Source organism: Sus scrofa, chromosome 10 (assembly GCF_000003025.6).
Source record: "Sus scrofa isolate TJ Tabasco breed Duroc chromosome 10, Sscrofa11.1, whole genome shotgun sequence".
In the NCBI taxonomy this organism is placed as follows: Eukaryota; Metazoa; Chordata; class Mammalia; order Artiodactyla; family Suidae; genus Sus; species Sus scrofa.
The window spans coordinates 23,442,991-23,465,628 of record NC_010452.4 but is presented as its reverse complement, the minus strand read 5'-3'; the positions used below and the strand labels follow the sequence as shown (position 1 = coordinate 23,465,628).

Below are 22,638 nucleotides of genomic sequence, written 5' to 3'. Positions count from 1 at the left end.
TTTCTTCTGAGGGAGAAGCCACCTGCCCAGGCACCCTTCACGCCCCTCCCCCTCCCTTCCCAGCCTGGGGCAGGCTGGTGACATTCCTGGGGTGTCTGGGGCCTCAGTGGCGGGCGAGGGACAACCTCGCCTGGTGCTCGTGCTGCCGTGGCGTGGAAGGGAGTCTGACCCCCGTGCCCTTTGGGCTCTGTGCCCTGGGCACCAGGACTTCAGGGTGGAGGGCAGGTGCCACAGGGCAGTGTGACTCCTCACAGTGCTGGGACATCTTGGGCCACCCCGATGGTGCCTTCTGTGCCTGCAGCCGGGCCTCCGAGAACTGGACTCCAGGCTCTCTGCTGGGCCACCTGCTGTGGGGCCATCCCTGTGGATGTGGTGAGAGCTGGATTCCAAGGTGAACAACTTGGGCCGGGGTCTGGCCACCATTACTAGTTTTATGACTCCAAGTCACTTTTGTCTCTCTGAGGCTCAGCGCAGATTTATAAAACAGGAGTCGTAACACCTTGTGTGGTTATTGCGAGGACAGGGCCCCGCGTAGCGTGGTCTCTGTAAACAGTGCGGGTTTTGCTGTCATCCCGGGAATCTGGCCGGGAGTGTGCCTGTCAGTGGCTCGGCTGAGGGTGGAGACGACTGTGGTCCTTCCAAGCAGGACTGTTTGCCTCCAGCAACTCGGGCTGATCCCAGAGTGGCGGGACCCAGGCTTTGGGTGAAGGGCCCCAGAAACTGTGACATTCCAAGCAGTGGTGGCTGCTGCTGGACCTGGCAGAGCCATTGCACCTGCAGGGCTGGGCTGGCGGTGAGGCCCCTCCTTTTTGGAGGTGGCCCAGGAGGTCCAGCAGCTGCAAATCCTGTGGACGGACGAGTGGGGACCAAACTCTTGAGCCAGTGCTGCCTGGTGACTGTCTCCGCTGCCTGGTGACCTCAGAGCAGGATGCCAGCCTCCCTGCCCCCAGGCCCGGCCTCACTGTCGCCCCTGCCTGTCCCAGGTAGCCCTGATGAAGCAGATGCGGGAGGAGCAGCAGCGGCGGCGGCTGGTGGAGACCAAGAGGAACCGGGAGATCGCGCAGCTCAAGAAGGAGCAGCGGCGACAGGAGGTGAGGGTGGCCCTGAGGGTCCCCTTGAGCCCAGCCACCCCTCCTGACCACATGGGCTTTGGCGCCCAATGTTCTGAGCCACCAGCAAGCCAGCACCAGAACGGGCAGCTTCTAGGCCTGCAGAGAGGCCCCAGCAGGTCCAGCCCTCTGCCCCTGGGCCCCTCGCCCACAGTGGGGAGACCAGGCCGAGAGACCTGCCCATGTGCAGAAAGGGGCCTGCACTCCAGCCTCTGGGAACCAATGCTGGGTCCCCTTTACCAGCGAGCTTTGGCCACACGAGGCTCTCCCTGCAAACCAGGCGCTCACTTCCAGGGCCAGCCCGGGTGGAACCAGCTTAGGGCCTGAGTGTGAACCCCACCTCTTCTCCCACCCACAGTTTCAGATCCGGGCTCTGGAGTCGCAGAAGCGGCAGCAGGAGATAGTCCTGAGGAGGAAAACCCAGGAGGTGAGCGGGGCCCCCCACTACAGCCCCCTATCCTGAGAGCAGCCCCCCTGTGGCCTGGGTCCCCCTCACTACGTGCTGGATTTGGGTGACCTTGGCAAGAAAGCCAAGGCTGGGGGCAGGCTGCAGGCTCTGGTCTAAAGCCTGAGGTGTTTATTTTAAAAGAGGGGGAGGAGGAGTTCCTGTCGTGCCTCAGTGGTTAACGAATTGGACCAGGAACCGTGAGGTTGCGGGTTCGATCCCTGGCCTCGCTCAGTGGGTTAAGGATCCGGCGTTGCCTGTGAGCTGTGGTGTAGGTCGCAGACATGGCTCGGATCCCAAGTTGCTACGGCTCTGGCATAGGCCAGTAGCTACAGCTCTGATTAGACTCCTAGCCCAGGAACCTCCATATGCTGTGGGTGCAGCCCTAGAAAAAGGCAAAAAGACAAAAAAAATTTTTAAAAAATAAAATAAAAAGGGGGAGGAGTTCCTATTGTGGCTCAGGGGGTTAAGGGCCACACGTTGTCTCCATAAGGATCCTGACCTTGCTCAGTGGGTTAAGGATCCACTGTTGCCGTGAGCTATACCTTAGGTTGCAGATGTGGCTCAGATCCCACTTTGCTGTGGCCGGGGTGTAGACCAGCAACTGCAGCTCCAATTTAACCTCTAGCTTGGTGGCCCGGGATCTTCCATATGCCGCAGGTGTGGCTTTAAAAAGCAAACAAACAAACAAAATATGTGGAGTCTCTCGTGTCATCCCAACCAGACCCTTGGCCCTTTCTCAGTGCCAAACCCAGGTCCGGACAGAGTGGCCTCTGTCCTCTCCCAGCCTGGCACCCCCAAGCTGAGCCTTTGCATGGCTCGGGGGGCGCCCTGCCCACTGGACCCTCTCCTCTGGGCCCTCAGGTGTCTGCACTGAGGCGCCTGGCCAAGCCCATGTCTGAGCGGGTGGCAGGCCGAGCAGCACTGAAGCCACCCATGCTGGACTCGGGGGCTGAGGTGTCGGCCAGCACCACCTCATCTGAGGCCGAGTCAGGGGCCCGCTCCGTCTCCAGCATTGTGCGCCAGTGGGACCGCAAGATCAGCCACTTCTTGGGGAACCATCCCTCGCCCACTGGGCCGGGCACTCGCCCTGCCAGGTGAGGTGGTCTGTGCGGGCGGGGAGGGGCAGACGTGCAAGAGGCAAGTTCAGGGTTGGCTCGGGACGGGGGGGCTCCATGCAGCTGCAGAGGCTGAGCGTGGTCCCGCCTGGCCCTTTGCCTCTGCCCTCAGAAAGAAGTTCCAGAAGAAGGGGGCCAGCCAGAGCTTCAGCAAGGCCGCCAGGCTCAAGTGGCAGTCCCTGGAACGAAGGATCATTGACATTGTCATGCAGAGAATGACCATTGTCAATCTGGAGGCCGACATGGAGCGGCTCATCAAGGTGCACCCTTCCCTGCCACCCTCCCAGTTCCCGGCTCTGTTCCCCCCGCCCCCTGCCCTGCTCCCTTGGGGAGCTGCAGCCTGAAGCCCCCTCCATCCCCCAGAAAAGGGAGGAGCTGTTCCTCCTGCAGGAGGCGCTGCGGAGGAAGCGGGAGCGGCTGCAGGCTGAGAGCCCGGAGGAGGAGAAGGGGCTGCAGGAGCTGGCGGAGGAGATCGAGGTGCTGGCAGCCAACATTGACTACATCAACGACAGCATCGGCGACTGCCAGGCCACCATCGTGCAGCTAGAGGAGACCAAGGTGCCCTTGGGGCCGGGCAGCGAGGTGGGAGGGGCACCTGGGCGGTGGGGCAGCCCCGGTGATGCGAGCTCTTTGCCCGCCCCCCCACCCCCGGTCCAGGAGGAGTTGGACTCCACAGACACCTCGGTGGTTATCAGCTCCTGCTCCCTGGCCGAGGCGCGCCTCCTGCTGGACAACTTCCTCAAGGCTTCCATTGACAAGGTGCGCCAGCATCTCACCTCCTGGCCAGCCCTGCAGCACTAAGCCTCTGTGACTTGCCCTGGAGGCTCAGTACACGCGGCCTGGCTGTACTGCATCATTCCCAGGAGAGAGCCAGCTGCCACCCTCCCTGCCCGACTCTGAGGCTGTAAAGCTGGGGTGGTGCAGCGAGGGGCTTGGCGTGGCTCCCAGCTCATAACAAGGTCTCTATCAGGGGTGACCCTGGGGTCGGGGGTGACCCATGCATAGCAGGGCTGGGCCTGAGTCTTGGAGGTGGAGGGAGCCCTGTGTGTATGTGTGTCCAGTGGGGATGCAGGAGCAGACAGATGGACAGATGGACATGCTTCCCCTGGGGGCTTGGGTTTTGTGCTGGGACAGGTCCTGTGGCCTGTCTTGGGTTCCTGTCCCCGACAGAGAGCTGGTCACACAGTGGCTTCCTTCCCCCAGGGGCCCCGTGTTCTTCGAGAACCCCACTGCCTGCAGGGCGGCTCCGGGAAGGGTCAGGAGACTGGCCGCCTTGATCCCTCACCCACCCCCAGGGAGCTCTCAGCTCTGCTTTGAGGCTCAGAGTCTCAGGTGTTCCTATGCTGGAGTCGCCATAACCAGCATCCATGGCCTCTGCTCTCCCAGGCCTGGCGGTGGGGGTCCGAGATCAGGGTGCAGGCAGGCTGCCCTCCTCTGTCCTTGGTGGTAGACGCTGCCTCTCCTTTCACGCGCTCATCCCCCCTTGGGTGTATCTGTCCTGATCTCCTCCCACGGGGATTAGGGCCCACCCTAGAGACTTCATTGTAACTTGATCATCTCTTAAAGACCCCACCTCCGAATCCGGTCACATTTTGAGGTCCTGGGTATGACAGCGTCAACACACGTGCCTTCTGGGGACACGATTCAGCCTGTAATGGGGAGCGTGTCCCAGGGTGTGGATGTGGGGCACATTAAGGGGCAAGGGTACCTCTCAGGCTTGGGAGCTGGCGGGGAGCCCCTCAGGCCTCCTTAGGGAGCAGATTCTGCGAGGGCCGTGATGGGGTCCCCGCTGCCCAGGCCGAGAAATGTGACCCCAGGCCTCGCTCCCTGCCCTCAGGGGCTGCAGGTGGCGCAGAAGGAGGCCCAGATCCGGCTGCTGGAGGGCCGGCTGAGGCAGACAGACATAGCCAGCTCCTCCCAGAACCACCTGCTCCTGGACGCCCTGCGGGAGAAAGCCGAGGCGCACCCCGAGCTGCAGGCTCTCATCCACAACGTACAGCAGGGTACGGGGTGGGGGCCAGGGCTCCCTGCCTCCCCGTGGAGGCCGATCCCGGAGGGTGGGGGTGGGCAGGAGGCCACAGCCCTCCCGTGCCCCTCACTCGGCCCCCTCCCCCACAGAGAACGGCTATGCCAGCACAGATGAGGAGGTGTCTGAGTTCTCTGAGGGCAGGTGAGTATGCACACGTTTCCAGGTGGGGCGTGGGGCGGGGGGCGGGTCCACAGCACCTGCCTGGGGCTGGGGCGAGGGGTTCCCGGAGGGTCCAGGGAGCCCGGACACGGGCTGTCAGCACCCTGACCCCCCTTGCTTCTTCCTTAGCTTCTCCCAGTCCTTCACCATGAAAGGTTCCACCAGCCACGATGACTTCAAGTTCAAGGTGCACCCCCCCACCCACCCGCAGCCTGCTCCCCACCTTCCTGTGGCCCTGCCCTCACCCCCGGCCCCAAACCAGCATTGCCTCCAGCTGGGATGCACGTGCCAGGGAGGGTCTAACCCGGAATGGGGGGTGGGGGCAGACGGGTGACCTGCCAGAGCCCATTCTTTTATGTGGGTGGAGTGACGTCACCGTCACCCGAGGCCCCGCTTTCAGAAATCTCCCTCTGCCCCACCCACGGCCCTGCCTCCCGCTCTGAGTCAAAGAGTAACTCTGGGTGTCTAGTCGTCTTGCATGTGAACTACTGATGCAACAGGGAGGGAGCAGTTCCTAGATGAGACGGAACCGGGGAACAGGACTCACTAGAGTTGAGGGGACGCCCTGCAGGCAGAACCCTGACTTGAGCACAGCTTCTGGGGAAGCAGACTCACTGGGGCGCAGCGAAGAGGCCAGGCTGGGCCTCGTGTTTGCAAAGTCTGAACCAGCACACAACAGGCATCCCTGCTGGTTCGGATGTTCCAGAAGCCTTACGAGACGGCGTCCGGATGATGTCAACCTGGCCCTCCCCCGGCTCCTCTGATGGCACTTTGCCCCATGCCCCCCCCACCAGCTCCCCATCCTGGGCCATCGTGTTCGAGCAGGATGGCCCACCCCGTCCTTCCTGTCCCAGGGTGAGCCCAAGCTGTCCGCCCAAATGAAGGCGGTGTCGGCCGAGTGCCTGGGGCCCCCGCTGGACGCCTCCACCAAAAACATCACCAAGTCGCTGGCCTCCCTCGTGGAGATCAAAGAGGACGGGGTGGGCTTCTCCGTCCGGGACCCCTACTACCGGGACAAGGTCTCGCGGACCATCAGCCTGCCCACCAGAGGGAGCACCTTGTAAGGAGGGTGCCAGGCGGGGCGGAGGGGGAGCGGGGGGCACGGGCGTGGCTGGGGGGGTCTGGCCTCACGGACCTTCCGTTCCAGCCCCCGGCAGTCTCGAGGCTCAGAGACGTCCCCCCTGACCCGGAGGAAGTCATACGACCGAGGACAGCCTATCAGGTGAGGCGTGTTCTGGACCTGCCCAGCAGGGGCACTTGCCTTCGGCTCCCCCCACGGCCCCCTCCCCACTCTGACCGCAGAGGCCCCCGGGGACAATCCTGAGCTGGCAGGCACAACCGCTGCTAAAAGCTACGGCTGTGAGCTCAGTGTGGACGGCTTTGCGGTGGCCTGGCTTGGTCCTTGGGCTGATGTGCTTCAGCCCTGCTCAGGGCCGTGGGTCCTTGGGGGCTCAGTCCTTTTCAAGGTCTTGTCGTGGGCAGAGTAGAGAAGGACAGTCCAGAGAGGTGATGTAGGACTGAGAAGGGACCCAGGCCGGTTGGCCACTCATGGGGCCCCGCAGGCTTTGCAGGATGCCTCCCAGGGTCACCTTTGCTTTCGGGGATGAGTGGTGGCCCTCAGGTCACACAGCGAAGCAGAAGGGCAGGGGCTCCAGGCTACCTCGTGCACCTGCCTCGGTGGGTGAGGGCTTGCTGCCGCCCCCCCCCCCGCCCCCCCATGGAGGTGCTCGCACCCGGGACCTCAGACAGAACTTCGATGGGAGAAGTGGCAAGGTCACCTGTGCACCTGGGGCCAGACCGCCCGTCACCCCCACGGGGAGAACACGCTGAAGTTGCCATCAGAGGGACTGAGCTGACCCCATGTGACCCTCCAGAGGGAGGGAGGACTCAGCTGGGCCAGAGGCCTCTTTCCAAAGAGGGGGTCATGGGTGTTGGAGCAGCGCTGGGGGTCTTGGGCTCTTCCCTGGAGATCCAGTCCCATCGCTGGCAGTAGTTGTGTGGTCAGGTCACCGTGAACACCAGCAGTGACTTCCCTGAAACGTTGTCCCTGGGACAACACAGGGTTGGCTTCCTGGGGGCCTCTGGTCACAGCATTGTCATCAACCCAGCCTAGGAGTTTCTGTTTAAAGGTCTTACTTAATACGGGCTAGGGTGTCAACTCGCTCACATTGAATTCCGGGCCTGCTGTCCTCGAACTTGCGCCTACACCAAGCTCCCCTCACACGTTTCCTGTGTTTTCGTCATAAGTCATGTTCTGTCTTCCTTCAGCTCAGACCCCAGACAGCCCAGCGGCACAAGCTTGGGGGCATTTTGTTTGTTTGTTTGTTTTTGGCTTTCTAGGGCCGCACCTGCAGCATATGGAGGTTCCCAGGCTAGGGGATGAATCAGAGCTACAGCCGCCGGTCTACAGCACAGCCACAGCAACGTCAGATCCGAGCCGCATCTGTGACCCACACCGCAGCTCACGGCAACACCGGATTCTTAACCCAGTGGGCGAGGCCAGGGATCGAACCCATGTCTTCAGGGATACTAGGCGGGTTTGTTACCACTGAGTCACGTCGGGAACTCCTAGGGGGTGTTTTAAACAATGAAATCGCCAACAAATGCATGAAAATACGAAAAGCGCAACACTAAGTAGACTGTGGAAAGGCCACCTGTGTCCCATATGCGGAATGTGGAGGCCACCTCTTTTGACCTCAGCTGGGAGCCTGTGCACTTGGGGACTCGCGTTTTTCACTGCTGTCCTCCCCACATCTGCAAGTGACCAGGAAGGCCTGCGGGTATTGTCTGGGGTGAGAAATACCTTGTGATGAGCGGGTGACTTCCCAAACATGGAACCCACGAACAGTGGGGACCAGCGCCTGGGGGCTCCTCGGGAGCTGGGCTGTAGCATGACCTGTGCCGTGGGCCCTTCGGCCAGACAGACGTGGTGCTGGCGCCCTGCTCGGGTGTGCCTGTGGGCACAGGCGCAGTTACTGACGGTGCTGCTCTGTCCCGCTCGCCCGCCAGGTCCTCGGACGTGGGGTTCACGCCCCCCTCGTCCCCTCCCACTCGTCCCCGCAATGACCGGAATGTCTTCTCTCGTCTGACCAGTAATCAGAGCCAAGGGTCAGCGCTGGACAAGTAAGAGCCAGGAGCCACGGGGGTGGGGAGACTGCCACAGGGACAGGGAGCCCACGGGGCCAGTCCTTGTCACGGGCAGGCGAGGCAGCGGGCAGACCCTGGCCATGCTGTCCTGGCTCCTCTCCCAGCACTTGTGCCCTTTCTGTGCTGATGGAGCATGCAGGGCCTGCAGGAGAGGGTACGAAGGTACCACAGGCTGAGGCCAGGCAGTCCGGTGGCCTCCCCAGAGCTGCCCCTGAACCCCCTCTGCTGACTCTGATTCTCCTCTGAAGGCCCTTCCTTCAGCTTCAGATGCCCCTCCCACCGCTAATGCTCAGGCCCCGCTCCAGTGCCCTTGGGAGCTTCCCCTACCCCCGCCGCAGGAGGCTGTCACCCTCACAGGGGGCTCAGGTCGGCCACCTCCCAGTGAGCTGGGCGTCACCCCCCGCTGCACCTTGCCTGTGCGTACGTGCTCTCGCTGGAACCATAAAGCAGCCACAACAGTCGTCTTCCCTGCTTTACTAAGAGATGAGGCTCCAAGAGGCCCCGGACACCCACCTAGATAGTGGCCCAGCGGGGCTGAGCGCTGGCTCCTGGTCCCAACTGCGGGGCTCAGCTCCCCACCCTCTATCCCTCCAACTCCGCTGCCTCCAGAGGGCTCCTCGGCTCTAGCAGCCCCATCTGGTTAGATGGGGCGGTGCTGTCCTTTCGGGGGGCCCAGGCTCCTAGGGGCTAGTCCTTGTCTTGTCAGCCCCTGCCCATGGACGTGCCCCATCCTGGGTCCTTTGCTCTTTCCCCGAACCTGCTTGGCTCCCCTTGCAGGAGGAGGGCACCAAGCCAGCCCACACCAACCGAGGCTCCCACACCTTCACGGTTACAGGTCCCTTTCAGCAGCCCTGGGAAGGACCCTGGCATCCCAGTCCTGGAGGCTTGCAGACCTCCGTCCCGTGGCCCCAGTATTGGGCCCATGTGTATGCAGAGCCAGCCCCCAGGGACACAGGACGTGGGGATCCGTGGGACCCAGAGGAACTGCTGGGAGTGGCCAGCTCCCCGGACGGGTGGGAGTGGACACAGCGTCGCTTAGGGGACAGGGTGCCCCCAGCTTGTACAGCGAGGTGGCCAAGAGCCTGGGACCCGCAAGGCCATCTCCACGGCCCCTTCCTACCCTTTAGCTGAGGGGCGTCCCCAGCTCCCAGGCTGGCTCCCCAGCTCCTCCCCCTCATCCCTCCACCCTCCTTCCTCTCCTCTCCGCTCCCCCGCAGAGAATAACCCCCCTCTGACCTCCTCACGCTGCTGCCGCGCCTCTGCTCCCTCGTGTGTGTTCCTCTCTCCCCCTAATCCAGCTAATTTTCTGCCCCCAGGTCTGATGACAGCGACTCCTCTTTGTCCGAGGTCCTGAGGTACACAGAGAATGGCTCACGGCCCCCTCCTCCCTGCACCCTGGCCTCAGCATGCGGCCCCCCCCTCCGCGGCTCCCCAGACCCCCTCCTGCCCTTCTCACCTTGATTCCTCCCTCGTGGGCGCTTCGTGGCCTCTGACTGCGCCAGGCTGGAGCTGGGGGCTCAGGGAGGGTGTGGCTGCTGGGGGCTGGTCTCCTGGTGGGCGGGGCGGGGCCGGGAGCCTGGGGGCCTGGACCCCTGTGAAAGGCCAGGCGGCTGCTGGAAGGGTCAGGCCGTGCTGGGCTGTGTCAGTGGCATGCGCCGACCTTGGTTCTGAGTAGGAGTGCAGGAGACCTCCCCCCAACCCCTTGCCCCCACCATGGGAGCGAGCCCCAGGAGCTGGCAGCCCTGAGCCCTGCTGGGAATGGGCCCCCGGCCACTGCCCTCCCAGGCACCTGGGGGGACCCATCGCACCTGCCTTTCCCATCTGAGGAGGGCTACCCTCTGAAAACATGGTCTCCCCGCATCCACCTTGGGCTCCCCACCCCAGGCCACACGGTTGGAACCAAACCAGCTTTGGAAGCGGGGAGGTTGGGTGGGGGGGTGCTGTTCATGTGCGTGCGAAGCCTGGGGTGGCTGGATCTGTCTGAGCGCCGTCCTCGGGGGAGGGCTAGCGGAGTCCTGGGCGGTGGGACGTGGTCACGTCAGATGCTCTCGGCCACAGCATCACTGCCAGGGCTGTGCTCTCTTTAGAAAGAACTAGGACATACTTTCAGACGTGCACATACTCAGCCAGGGGCTGGTTCCCCAACACCCTCACGGAGGAAAAAACCCTCATTCTCAGAACCTCCGGGAGGCTGGCATGTACCAAAGTCCTCAGGCCGCTCAAGACAGGCCCGGTTCCCTGAGTATTCGTGGGGAAGGGGGCTCTTCCAGCTCCCCAGAGAGGCCCGGACATTCTTCCCCAGAGCTGAGCAGGGTCTCTAGAGGGGCTTAGCCCTTTGTAAATGGCAGTCCCAGACCTGACCATGCTGGTCCAAAAGGCCTTGGGTAGGGGTGTGTATGCACCTGCCTGCATGTCTCTGCATGGGCGTGGCAGCTGGCCCTCCCTCTCTGCACCCCTCACCTCTCCCTGGGGTCACCGACACGGCTCAGAGGAGCCCCTCCAGCTCTGGGGCCTCTGCCCTGCCGGCTGGGGCCTGGGGCATGTGCATCCTAGGTTCCGGGTCAGGCAGGCGATGGAAGGGAACGGCCCAGTGGGGCTTGCTCCCCGCGCTGCTCAGGATGGCGACTAAGAGGCTGCTGGCCGTCAGGCCCCTGCCCACGCAGCTCTCAGACCTGGGGGCTGTGGCTGGAGCCCATGGCAGCCTGAGTGCCCCTCCGCCTGTCCCCTCACCCGGGAGCCTCGCACAGCCTGGCCATGGTCCCTGGGCTGACGGGCGCCTCTCCCCTCTCTCCCGGGAAGGGGTGTCATCACACCGGTCGGAGGAGCCAAGGGCGCGAGGACGGCCCCGCTGCAGTGCGTGTCCATGGCCGAGGGCCATACCAAGCCCATCCTCTGCCTGGATGCCACGGACGAGCTGCTCTTCACTGGGTCCAAAGGTGCGTAGAGCCCAGACCCACCAGGTGGGGTCGTGCCCCGCCCCTTCCTTCACCAGGGCGGGCTGTCATGGAGATGGGAACCTGAGGGTGTGGGGTTGGCTGGCTCCCCACCTGTCTCGGGTCTCTGGCTGGAAATCGGAGCTCCCTACCCTTGGCCTCCCCTCCTAGCTGTCCCCTGCTTGGGGCTCCATCCAGCACCCACTTCCAGACCTGCCTTAGAAACACCAGGAAGCTTGTCAGTTGCCCCACCTGTCTGCTCATCTCAGCCCCCACCTCCACCCCAACCCTCACAGCTATGCATTTCCTATGGTCTTGGCAACAGGAGTCATGGTTACTTAATCACAACGACAAAGTCAGAAAAGGTTGCCGTGGTGCAGTGGGTTAAGAATCCAACTGCAGCAGCTCGGGTCGTTGCGGAGGCTCGGGTTTGATCGCTGGCCCAGCGGCGTGGGTTAAAGGCTCTGCATTGCCGCAGGTGCGGCATAGGTTGCAGCCGTGGCGTGGAGTCAATCCCTGGTCCAGGAACTTCCATGAAAAAAAAAGAAGTCAGAAAACATTACCAGCAGAAAGAGCAGCTGTGCGGTCACAGCTAACAACGCGTCCACACACCTACGTGGCGCGGTCACAGCTAACACGTGTACACATACCACTTGGCGAGGTCACGGCTAATACACGTATACACACATGCATGGTGGCAGAGACATAGCTGTGGGTCTGGGTCAGATTGATTGATTCCAAGTTTTTCCTCGAAGATTTTGCTTGCCTTGCTCATGGGTCAGCTCAGAGCAGGCGTGGGAACTTTATTGTAGCCTGGCACCCTGGCTGTGCTGGCAGAACTGGGGTGGCTGTGGGGCATTTGCCTGCGAAGCCCTGGTTGCAAGGTCTGAGTTTGTCCAGCATGCGCACCCTGGGAGCAGGTGCGGCCGTGTTCCCCCCCCCCACCACGCGGAATCCCCTCCTCTGGGCATCCAGGACCACATCCCCCAGCTGTGGTGACCCCAGGGGATGTCAGGATGGGCCTCCCCGGCCCCCACCATGACCCCTGCCCCTCGGCTCCCACGCAGACCGCAGCTGTAAGATGTGGAACTTGGTGACGGGCCAGGAGATTGCGGCTTTGAAGGGTCACCCCAACAACGTGGTCTCCATTAAGTACTGCAGCCACTCCGGGCTCGTGTTCTCCGTGTCCACCTCCTACATCAAGGTGTGGGACATCCGGGACGCGGCCAAGTGCATCCGGACCCTCACGTACGTTCCCCAGCGGCGGGGTGGGAGCCAGGGCCCGGCCCCCGGGGACCCCTCGGGATGGAGGCACTTTAAAAGGCCATGGGTTTGACTCGGAGGGACAAGGTGAGATCCCGGGCTGGGGGCGGCTCTGGGCCAGCAGTGGGGTCCAGGCCTCGGCCTGCCTGGCTGCTGCCTTCGTCCCGCTCCAGGCCTGCCCTGTGGGCCTGAAAGAACAGCTGGAGTTGGGGTGAGACCAGCCGGCAGCAGTCCCCACACGGTGCTGACCACTGGCTGCGTAAACGGTCCCTGGGTCCTGTGGCCAGAGCCTGACTCAGGCAGGTGGATGGGACCAGACCGAGATGAGGGCGCCCGCAGGACAGGTTGTTTCTCAGCAGAACAGGTTACGTCTCACCTGTTGTGTAGGCTGCAAGCTCCAATTTGCTATGGAATCCGATCCTTAACAAAGTGTCAACAGAGGATTCCTGGGTCAGGAAAGGATTCTGTAAGGTCCTCACACCTTCTTCATCCAGGTGCTCAGAACGTACCAGCAGGAGTGAAGCCTGGGGGCTCTGGGTGATGGGGACATGTCAGCGCAGGCTTGTCCATTGTCATCACTGCATGTCGGGTGGGGATGGGGGCAGGAGGGCAGCGCTGTGCGTGTGCAGGGGCTGGGAGCATCTCTCTACCTTCTGCTCAGTTTTGCTCTGAACTGAAGCTGCCCTAAAAGAAATAAAGTCTTTAAAACATGCACAGAGTAGACAGAATAGGAGTGATCAGCCCTTTTCCCAGAAGAGAGGAGACCCAGAGAGGTTTAATGATTCCCACAAGACCTGGATTGAAACCCGCCTGGGGGCTTGGTCTCTCTGAGCCCGGGCCCATGCCAACCTGGGCTGCAGTGGAGCTCACTCCAGGTGAAGCTGTTGCTTCTGTCAGTCAGGGAGGGCTTCCTGGAAGAAGCAGGTCATCAGCCTGCGTGAGGCTTGCCAGGTTTCCTGGCTTGTGCAGTGGGACGGCTTTGACTCCTGACTCTGCCTGTCTCCCTCTGGGGCAGGTCCTCAGGGCAGGTGGTCTCAGGGGACGCCTGTGCCGCCGCGTCCACCCGCACCATCACCAGCGCCCAGGGGGAGCACCAGATCAACCAGATCGCCCTCAGCCCCTCTGGCACCATGCTCTACGCTGCCTCGGGCAACGCTGTCCGCATCTGGGAGCTCAGCAGGTCAGAGAGGGTCAGAGGGGTGGAGGGCTTGGTGCGGGGGCGGAGAGGCACCCCCCTCCCAGGTGCAGGTATCTGGACCAGGGCCTGGGTGTTGATTTTACCCTGAAGGGGAAGAGCACCCAGGCTGGCATATTCACCCTGGGGCAGACCCCCAACCCCACCCCAGGGTCCCCGGATCCACTTCCCCAGCTGGGCCTCTCCCCCAACAGGTTCCAGCCCATCGGCAAGCTGACTGGCCACATCGGCCCTGTGATGTGCCTGACGGTCACCCAGACCGCCAGCCAGCATGACCTGGTGGTAACCGGCTCCAAGGACCACTACGTTAAGGTACGGGGACAGCCTTGACCTGGAGGCTGGGGTGGGGGGGGGGGTCATTCTCAGGCTCCTCCTCCTCCTCGGTACCCGCCCCCCACCCCGCCCCTCGCACTCAGGTGCCTTGAGACTCATCAAAAATAAGTGGATTCCTGGGATTTATGCAGAAAAGTAACTCCAAAGGAGCAAGGAGGGGTGTGCGGAAGGTCAAGATTGCAGCCTGATTTTGTAAATGGTGAAAAATTAGAGCTTCAGTGTCTACAGGTAGAATAACAGTCAAGTAAATTAGGGAAAACCCGCACGGGATGCTATGCAACTAATCACGTGATAAAAACAAAAAGCAGGAGTTCTTCTCGTGGCTCAGGGGTTAACAAACCTGACTAGCACTCGTGAGAATGCGGGTTCGATCCCTGGCCTCGCTCCGTGGGTTAAGGATCTGGTGTGGCTGTGGCTGGGGTGTAGGCTGGCAGCTACAGCTCCGATTCAACCCCTCGCCTGGGAACCTCCAAATGCCGCGGGTGTGGCCCTACAAAAAACAAAAGACATTAAAAAAAAAAAAAAAAAACTCGAGAAACACATACATACAAAGGGCACAAAACGCAGCACTGATTCTGTTTGCTCCCTGGTTACAGCACTAAAAACAGACCTGCAGGGTCAGAGACGGGAAGCAGTAGATAAAAAGGCAGAGTGTGGTGGGATTAGGGCGAATGCCTGTATTTAAAGTACAAGTAGTAGCATAGGTATTTGTTTAAAAATATAAACATTTCAATAAGAGGCTGACACCTAAACCCACCTTCCTCCCTAGCAGCCATGTGCTGATGGTGGGTCACCCCTGTGTTAAGTCAGTCCCCCTTCCCCCAGCCCCCACCTCCTGAGCCCCTCTCCACCCTAGCGTGCCGGCCCCCCGGGGACCTCATTCTGGGCACCTGGCCTCCCCTCCTCCTGGACTCCCTCCACCCTCTCTGCGCAGATGTTCGAGCTGGGCGAGTGCGTGACAGGCACCATCAGCCCCACCCACAACTTCGAGCCCCCCCACTACGACGGCATCGAGTGTCTGGCCATCCAGGGGGATATCCTATTCAGTGGCTCCCGAGACAATGGCATTAAGAAGTGGGACCTGGAGCAGCAGGAGCTCATGCAGGTGCCGCCTAGGAGGAGGGTGGGAGAGCTGGGCGAGGTGGTCCCCCAGGAAGGGCCTGGGGACCCTGCATCCTAGGCCAGGGCCCCCAGGCCTGCTTGGTCTGCACCCTCTTCCCTGCCCACCCCTGTGCCACGGCCACCCCATGGCCGGCATCCTCTCCCTCTCCCCCTCCCCCCATACCCACCCCCTAGCCGGCCCCCTCTCCTGACCCCACCATCCACCTTCATGTAGCAGCTCTCAGGAAGGGGCTGCCCCCAGCCCCGGTCTGAGCAGTCACTCCCTTTTCCAGAATGGTTCTGGGGTCCCCTGACCCCTCTGAGGGCTGGAGGCGCTCAGGTTTGAGCCTGGGAGGGCGGCAGGAGGACAGGCTCTGGCCCCTGCAGCCCCTGCACAGCCCAGCAGGCCTGGTTTCTGGACCTGTGATGCTGCCTGGGGAGGGCTCTGGAGCCGGGGCAGGTCCCCCGCTGCCCACCCTCACGGCTGCTCCTCCTGCAGCAAATCCCCACGGCGCACAAGGACTGGGTGTGCGCCCTGGCCTTCGTCCCCGGCCGCCCCATGCTGCTGAGCGCCTGCCGGGCTGGCGTCATCAAAGTCTGGAACGTGGACAACTTCACACCCATCGGCGAGATCAAGGGCCACGACAGCCCCATCAACGCCATCTGCACCAACGCCAGGCACATCTTCACGGCCTCCAGGTGGGCACTGGCGCGAGCGCTGCTCCTGCCCCCCACCCTCCCCCTGGCGTGGGCGGTGGCGGTGGGGGGCGTGTGGCAGCTGTCTCCACAGGCCTAGATCCCAGGGCGCCCTTGGCCCTCATGGAGCGGCCCCTGGGGGTGGGGATGGGAGGGTGCCGCCCAGGCAGGACCGCCCCCTCGTCTTCCAGCCCGTCCTTCCCAGCACAGGCACAGCCGTCTTGATCCCATCATCCAGGCATCTCAGACAGAGCAGCCCCCACCACTCCGGGCCCCAGCCTCCTGCCCCAGCTCTGGTCCCGCCCGCCCGGGATGCCCAGGCCCGCTGTCCCGGGGCAGCTGCTCAGAGGGTCTCTTCTTTTTCCTTCTTGTTCCCACCGCGTCCCTTCTCTCCGCCTCCCCTTCCCACCTCCTCCTGCCTCTCCCCCAACAGTGACTGCCGGGTAAAGTTGTGGAATTACGTGCCTGGACTCACCCCCTGCCTTCCTCGCCGAGTCCTGGCCATAAAGGGCCGAGCCACCACCCTGCCCTGACCTCCCTCCCCCTCCTCCCTCCCCCCTCCCCCACCTCCCCCATCTCCTCCTCCTCCCTCCCTCCCATCTCCTCCCTCTCCTCCCCCTCCCCCCCACCCCTTCCCCCACCTCCCCATCTCCTCCCTCTCCTCCCCCTCCCCCACCTCCCCCACTCCTCTCTCTCCTCCCCCCTCCTCCTCCCCCCTCTCCCCTCCCCCCTCCTCTCCCCTCCTCCTCTTCTCTCCTCCCCCCACCTCCATCTCTCTCCTTCCCCCTCCTCCTCCCCTCTCCTCTCCCCTCCCCTGGCTTCTCCCCCCATCTCCTCTCTCATCCTCCCCCTCCTCTCTCCTCCTCCCCATCTCCTCCCTCATCCTCTCCCACCTCCCCCATCTCCTCACCCCCCTCCTCTCTCCCTCTCCCTCCCCCCTCCTCATCCTCCCTGTCTCCTCTCCCCCTCCCCCTTCTCTCCCCCCATCTCTCTCATCCTCCCCCTCTTTCCTTTCCCCTCTTTCTCCACTTCGATCTGAGCTGCTTCTTAACGGTACGAGATTATTTTACTCCCTCCTCTCCCTCCACATCCTGCTTGCCCCACCTGCCCCCCCGCCTTCCGAGCATGAATGGGGGACAGACCCCCCCCAGGAGAGGGGTGCCTGCTAGCAGAGAGCAGAGGGGGCGGCATTCAGGCCTGGACAGAGCAAAACCAAATAGCAACAACAAAGAAAACCATGATAAGAATCCTGCTGGGGCCTCGGTGACTGCAGGCCCCCTCCCTCTGCCCAGCACCCCTCTACCCCTGCAGCCACCCTTGTCCAAAGCCACGCTTGCCCCTGCGCCCCAGCCATCCCGGGCAAGCTGGGGAATCCTGCTCATCCTTAACTTGGGGATAGCCAGCCAGCCCCCTTCCAGAGCTGACCGGCCTTCTCTTGCCCCACCCAGTGACCTGACGGTGAAGTTCTGGAGTGCCCGGCGCTTACCCAGCGGCTCCACCTAGGACCGAGGTCAGAGGATGGCCTGGCCCGGGCCCGGCAGCCTGGACAGCATGGAGGGGAAGCTGGGGCCACTGGGGCGGCGCCCTGGGACAGAGGGTGTGGCCTGCCCCTCCTGTCCTCCTTCCACCACCATCCCCATAGGATACTGTCCCCCACCTCCACCCCCACCCCGCCTCTTAGGGACAAAGAGGTGGGGAGGAAATTAAGCTGTGAAGCCAAAGGGCGGTTCCCCTCATTTCTCTCCCTGCAGTACCACCCACGCTGCCACCTCCCCAACGTGGCCTCGTTTTCTCTTGCCTATCTGGCCGTGCCCTTTGGCCCAGGGGGCCTGAGGCGGAGGGAGGCAGCCTGCATGCAGCATGCTCCTTCTGTAGGCAGGTATCCCCTCCATCCTTGGCCCAGCCACTGCACCTGCCTCTGAGCCCAAAAAGCTAGCCCTCAGGTAACCATGGAAACCAGGTGTAGGCCACTGGTCCTGCAGTTGACACGTAGCCCCTCAGCCACCAGTAGCCGCTCCCCTTTGACCCCAGCCATCCCTGGGTCCCTTTCTGATGGGGCCACGGTGGAGCTGCCAGAAAGATTCCTTTGGGGAGATGGCCAGGATACTTCAGTTATTTAATTTATTTCCTTATTTTTATTTTTGCTGTCGCCTCCTGGAAACTGACTTGAAGTTTCTTCCCACATGTTTATTCCCTCAGCTCTGGGGGGGGGAAACGCAGGAATCCCGAGGGGGACCCACCCCTGCCTTCCCAGGCTGCCCCTCCGTTTGCAGAGGAGGCAGCGCCCCTTTGACTGCAGCCTGGGCCCATCCGTCCCCACCTCGCCCTGGGGCCACCCCCCTGCAGCCGCCTGGCGCGTCAGTGCCTTCCTCCGTCGGGGCCTGGCGCCCATCCGGCAGCCTTACACCAGCCACGCCCGCGGCGCCACTCGTGTCTTCTCACCTCGGGGCCCCCACCCGCTGCCCCCACTCCTGGAGCCCTGTGTGGCCACGTAGGAAGCAGCTCGAAGGACTGTCCCCCAGGAAGGGGCTGGGATGGTGCACCCGGCCCGGCCGTCCCCGTCCCCTGCGTCTCACCCCAACCTGGCAGAGTCCCCGTCTTTTTCTGGTTCTTCAGGGGACACACGTTCACGCCTTAACCGGCACGGCGAGGGGCTCTCCCTCCAGGGCCGGCCGTGAGGATGGACTTACTGAGTTTCTTTTTTTCTCGGGGCTGAGGACCCCCTGCTCCTGGGATGTTACTAAATCTGCATCCTGGTAGCAGCACGCTGTGCCCAGCCCTCCTCTGCCCAGACTTTTTCTGACACTTACGGTCTCGTGCTTTCTGGCCTCGGTGTGGGGGCCGGGCCCCAGCTCTGTTCAGAGGACGCAGTGACTTTTGGATCTCCCGGAGGTGGCTCTGTGGGGCCCCAGTGCATGGGGCTGCCTGGCGCACAGGGTGGAGAAGGGAAGAACACAGCCTGTCACCTCCCCTGCTCCATCGTCCCCCGCTGGGAGCTGCCCCTCTTGCTGTGAGGGGCCTCTGTGGGATACGGGGGCGACATCGAGAAGCAGCAGGGACACGCTCAGTGCCCGAAGCCCGGGACAGTGTCTCCAGGACTGGAAATCCCTCCTGCTCAGCCCCCCCACCCTAGGGGTGCCGGGAGCCCCAGGGCAGTGTCTTCCTGCCCCGGCCCCCTCCCCAGCTCTACCGGAAGCTTCAACCTTACAACCTGGAAGAAAGAATCTGCATGACTGTTTACAAACTGTAGAAACAAAAGACTGGATGCCCGGCCCAGACACCCCAGCCTGGGGCCACTGGACCATGGCTGCGAGGCCTGCCCGTGCCCAGAGGAGCCTTCGGCCGCGAGAGATGCTCGGCGTCCTTGCCTGTTTCTGCTGTTGTGACGGGTCCGCTACCTCACGGCGAGGCCGGCTCTGCCGTCCTGGCTGGAAGCATGGAACTCGAGGTCTGGGGACCAGTCCCCAGCTGTGCTCCCTCTCAAGTCCTCCTGCTCCTTCAGGGATGTCGGGAGCTCCCAGCGCCCCTCGTTGCACAAGCACCCTAAATGTTGGAAGCACAAAACGTGACTGGAGCACAACGCAGGGCTCGCAGCAGGTGGCAGGTGGCCTGGTAACTGGGCACAGGAGGCTCCCTCCTCCCCCGAGGCTCTGCTGAAGGGGGTGGGTGGGGGCCACCGGGGATGCCTGGGGCTGCCCTCACCCAGGCAGGGCTTGGGCCACGACCTGTCCTAATTCTGGGACCCAACCTACTACGTCTGCCCTTGTGTGCCCTGCCCCTCATTGTCCCCCCCCCCACCCCACTCCCCGCAAGGCTTGAGGCTGGCCCTGCAGGCAGGCCACACAGAAGGGCTGGGGACCCTGGAGCCACCCCACCCCCACGCCCCAGATCCTTAAATACCTGAGCCCAGGCTCATCCCAGCCCCACTGAGCCTGACAAGCCTGGACCTACATCCCGTCCCCGGGCTGAGCCCCAGGAAAGCTGGTGAAGCTGGTTGGGGATCTCCCCAGATCGAACCCTCTTCCATCCCCACTGCCCGTGGCCTTCCCAGCGCAGTCCAGCCAGGCCTCTGTTCTCAGTGTTACCCAGCCAGTGTTCGCTGCCTCCTCCAGGGCTGGCCGAATCCCCGAGGCAGCAGCTGGAGGTTGCCAAGGAAGGCGAGGCTGGCACACCCAAGCCTTTGAGGGGGTCAGGGAGCCGCCCTCAGGCAGGGCCGTCTGTGGTCTGGGCTGGTCTCCCTGCCCACTGCCCCCGCCACTGTTCGGTCCCGGGAAAATTTCCAGCCTGGTCGTCTGGCCCTGCTGCCCAGAAGGCTGATTAAAGCACAAAGCACCGTGGGGAGGGAGGCTGTGTCATCCAGACCTGCCGCCCAGGGTGGTGGAGATGCAGGCCGGCAGCTGCTGTGAAGTGGCAGGTTCCTGGCCTCTCCCACCGCGAGGCCTCAGCTCCCGGGCAGCCTCCGAGGAGGCTGGGCTGGATACCGGCTCATCCCTGGTCCTTCAGCCCCCGCCTGGGCCCAGCGTGCTCATCTCCATGCTGTGTGGCCAGGGCCTGCCCTGCCAGACCCTGGGCTCCTTCCCACCCAGGGGCTCAGCCCGGAGCCTCTGTCCCTCGGCCTCCCTAGGCAGGAAGCAGCGCTCCTTGCAGCTCGGCCGGGCCTCCGGGTCCAGGCTCAGGAGCTGGGGCTTGGCCGGTGGCTCCCAGACCCTGCCCTGCCTCTGATGTACAAGGATAGAGTCCACAGAGATGGTTCTGGTTTTTCTAAAACATCTGTGTTCTCTCCCCCCTCCTCCCTCCCGGTGCGCAGAGGAGCCCCCAGCACACCCCAGGCCAGCCCTTGGCCCCAAGGGCCTCGCGGGAAGCAGGGACAGCCCTGGGAGGAGCCAAGGGTCAGAGAAGAGCCCTGATGGAAGCCCTGCCCTGCCCACCAGCTCTTTTCTAGCTGTCCCCTGCCCACGCAGGGCGGGAGCACCGGTGTATATGTGTTTTGTACGTCTGCGAGGACTGTACATAGTGTATGGATGTTATTTATGCTGTACATTTCTGTTCCAAGACTGGATGTGTGTTCTAAGAAGCCGTCGTAAATAAAACACGAACGACCAGAGTCTGCGCTGTGACCCTGAGGGCAGCGGGTGATGTGCTGCTGGCCCTTCCCTGGGTGGGGGGTGGCAGGGGCTGGTGGCAGGTGGGGCAGGCTGCTGGGCCGGGCCCAGCCCAAGGGTCTCCTGTGCAGTGAGTTGGGGGCTCACTCACCGAGGAAGCGTGTCAAGGGAGCTGCTCTCTCGGGCCCTCCCCGGCCCCCGAGTCGCCTCCTGGGACAGGTGCAGAGCTGGAGGCCAGGACGCCAGCGTGTCCTGTGAGCCTGCTCCCTTCCACACACTGTTCCAGGCACCCTGCCGTGGGTCACCACCCGTGGATCAGGCAGAGGGCGTTTTTTGTTGTTTTTGTTTTGTTTTGTTTTGTTTTTTGTCTTTTTGCCATTTCTTGAGCCACTTCCACGGCATATGGAGATTCCCAGGCTAGGGGTCTAATCGGAGCTGTAGCCACCAGCCTACGCCAGAGTCACAGCAACACAGGATCCGAGCCGCGTCTGCAACCTACACCGCAGCTCACGGCAATGCCGGATCCTTAGCCCACTGAGCAAGGCCAGGGATCGAACCCACAATCTCAAGGTTCCTAGTCAGATTCGGTAACCACTGAGCCATGACAGGGACTCCCAGAGGGCTTTTTGAAATGAGCTCTGTTTTGAAATTTCACTTGAAATGAGTTCAAGTCTCAGGAAGCATCTCGTCTGCGATCCCACCTGGCAAGGACGTCCCTGTCCCCAGTGTAAATTCACCTGCTCCCTTGGGCAGGAGGCTCTGTGGGGACTGCACCCCAGACACAGTTCTGTCCCTCCCCCGCCGCTCAGGAGGAGGGGACCGAAGCAGAAACGGTCACGGAGGGAACAGCTCCACCGGACGGTGTGATGGCCAGATCATTGCTTCTCGGTCTTCAAACTTCATATTCCTTTGTTCTTTCACCCCACCCCCGCCTGAAAAACCCTCTGTGCTCTGCCTAGAAGCCCCGTTCTTTTTCACAGAAAAATATCTTTGGGTCTGTGAGATGGCAAACAGCTCCAGAACACGCCTCTCACCCTGCAGGACACAGAGCTGTTAGCGTAAAATGGAGCCGCATCCTGCCCTTTAGGCTTTCTGGGCATCGGCACCTGTAACTTAGGGCTGTACCTCCGAACCCACAGTGCTCTGATGCCTGCCTTTGTGGCAACAGCAGCCTGCATCAGCCCAGTGTGCGATTAGCCACCCAGTCAGGTTTAGCTCTACAAAGGAAACATCTTTCAGCAGATCCCTGGGTTCCTTTAGGTGGCTCAGCAGGTTAAGGATCCCACATGGTCACTGCTATGGCGCAGGTTCCATCCCTGGGCTGGGAACTTCCACATGACGGGCATGGCCAAAAAAAGAAAAAAAAAAAAAGAAAAGAAAAATTTTTTTTTGTCTTTTTAGGGCTGCACCCGCAGCATGTGGAGGTTCCCAGGCTAGGGGTCGAATTGGAGCTGTAGCTGCTGGCCTACACCACAGCCACAGCAATGCAGGATCTGAGCTGTGTCTGCGATCTACACCACAGCTCATGACAATGCCAGATCCTTAACCCACTGAGCAAGGCCAGGGATCGAACCTGCATCCTCATGGATGCTAGTCAGATTCGAAGAAAATATTTTTATAACGGTATTATCAAGATATAATTTCCCTCCCATAAGACTTACCCTCTTTGGGGCAGCGGTAATGGCCTTGTGGCCATAGATGCTGAACAGACTTTTAGAGAATGAACGAAGCAAAGACAGAACTGCAGTCTCGAGGGTCGAATTACGAGCCGTGAGTCACTAAGTGTCTAAAGCTGAGCTTGGATCATCACACGTCACCCCACAGCCCCAGGGCGCAGAGTCTGCACCTTCCCCACCCCATACCCTGCACTGGAAAGCCATCCTTTCTGATGCTTGTACTGAGACAATAGAATCTCCCTTTGCTCTGTTTTCTGAATACAAAACCAAGCAGCCTGTCAGACTCCAAGACCAATCTGGATTTACAGCCGGTGACTGATGCCACCAGTGGG

At 62.1% G+C, this 22,638-nt stretch overlaps 1 protein-coding gene across 1 annotated transcript in view; it reads left to right on the top strand.

Annotated features, from left to right (window-relative positions):
• The window catches only part of KIF21B (kinesin family member 21B), a 46,085-nt gene extending 25,453 nt beyond the window's left edge, over positions 1–20,632 (top strand). Inside the window, 20 exon segments of the mRNA XM_021064269.1 lie at positions 984–1,091; positions 1,468–1,536; positions 2,419–2,651; positions 2,785–2,932; positions 3,036–3,230; positions 3,330–3,431; positions 4,510–4,675; positions 4,791–4,842; positions 4,990–5,047; positions 5,715–5,920; positions 6,008–6,082; positions 7,870–7,983; positions 9,324–9,362; positions 10,807–10,943; positions 12,008–12,188; positions 13,219–13,383; positions 13,593–13,710; positions 14,666–14,836; positions 15,332–15,531; positions 16,977–20,632. Of these exon segments, the coding sequence (XP_020919928.1) occupies positions 984–1,091; positions 1,468–1,536; positions 2,419–2,651; positions 2,785–2,932; positions 3,036–3,230; positions 3,330–3,431; positions 4,510–4,675; positions 4,791–4,842; positions 4,990–5,047; positions 5,715–5,920; positions 6,008–6,082; positions 7,870–7,983; positions 9,324–9,362; positions 10,807–10,943; positions 12,008–12,188; positions 13,219–13,383; positions 13,593–13,710; positions 14,666–14,836; positions 15,332–15,531; positions 16,977–17,031 (2,592 nt within the window). The 3' untranslated portion in view covers positions 17,032–20,632.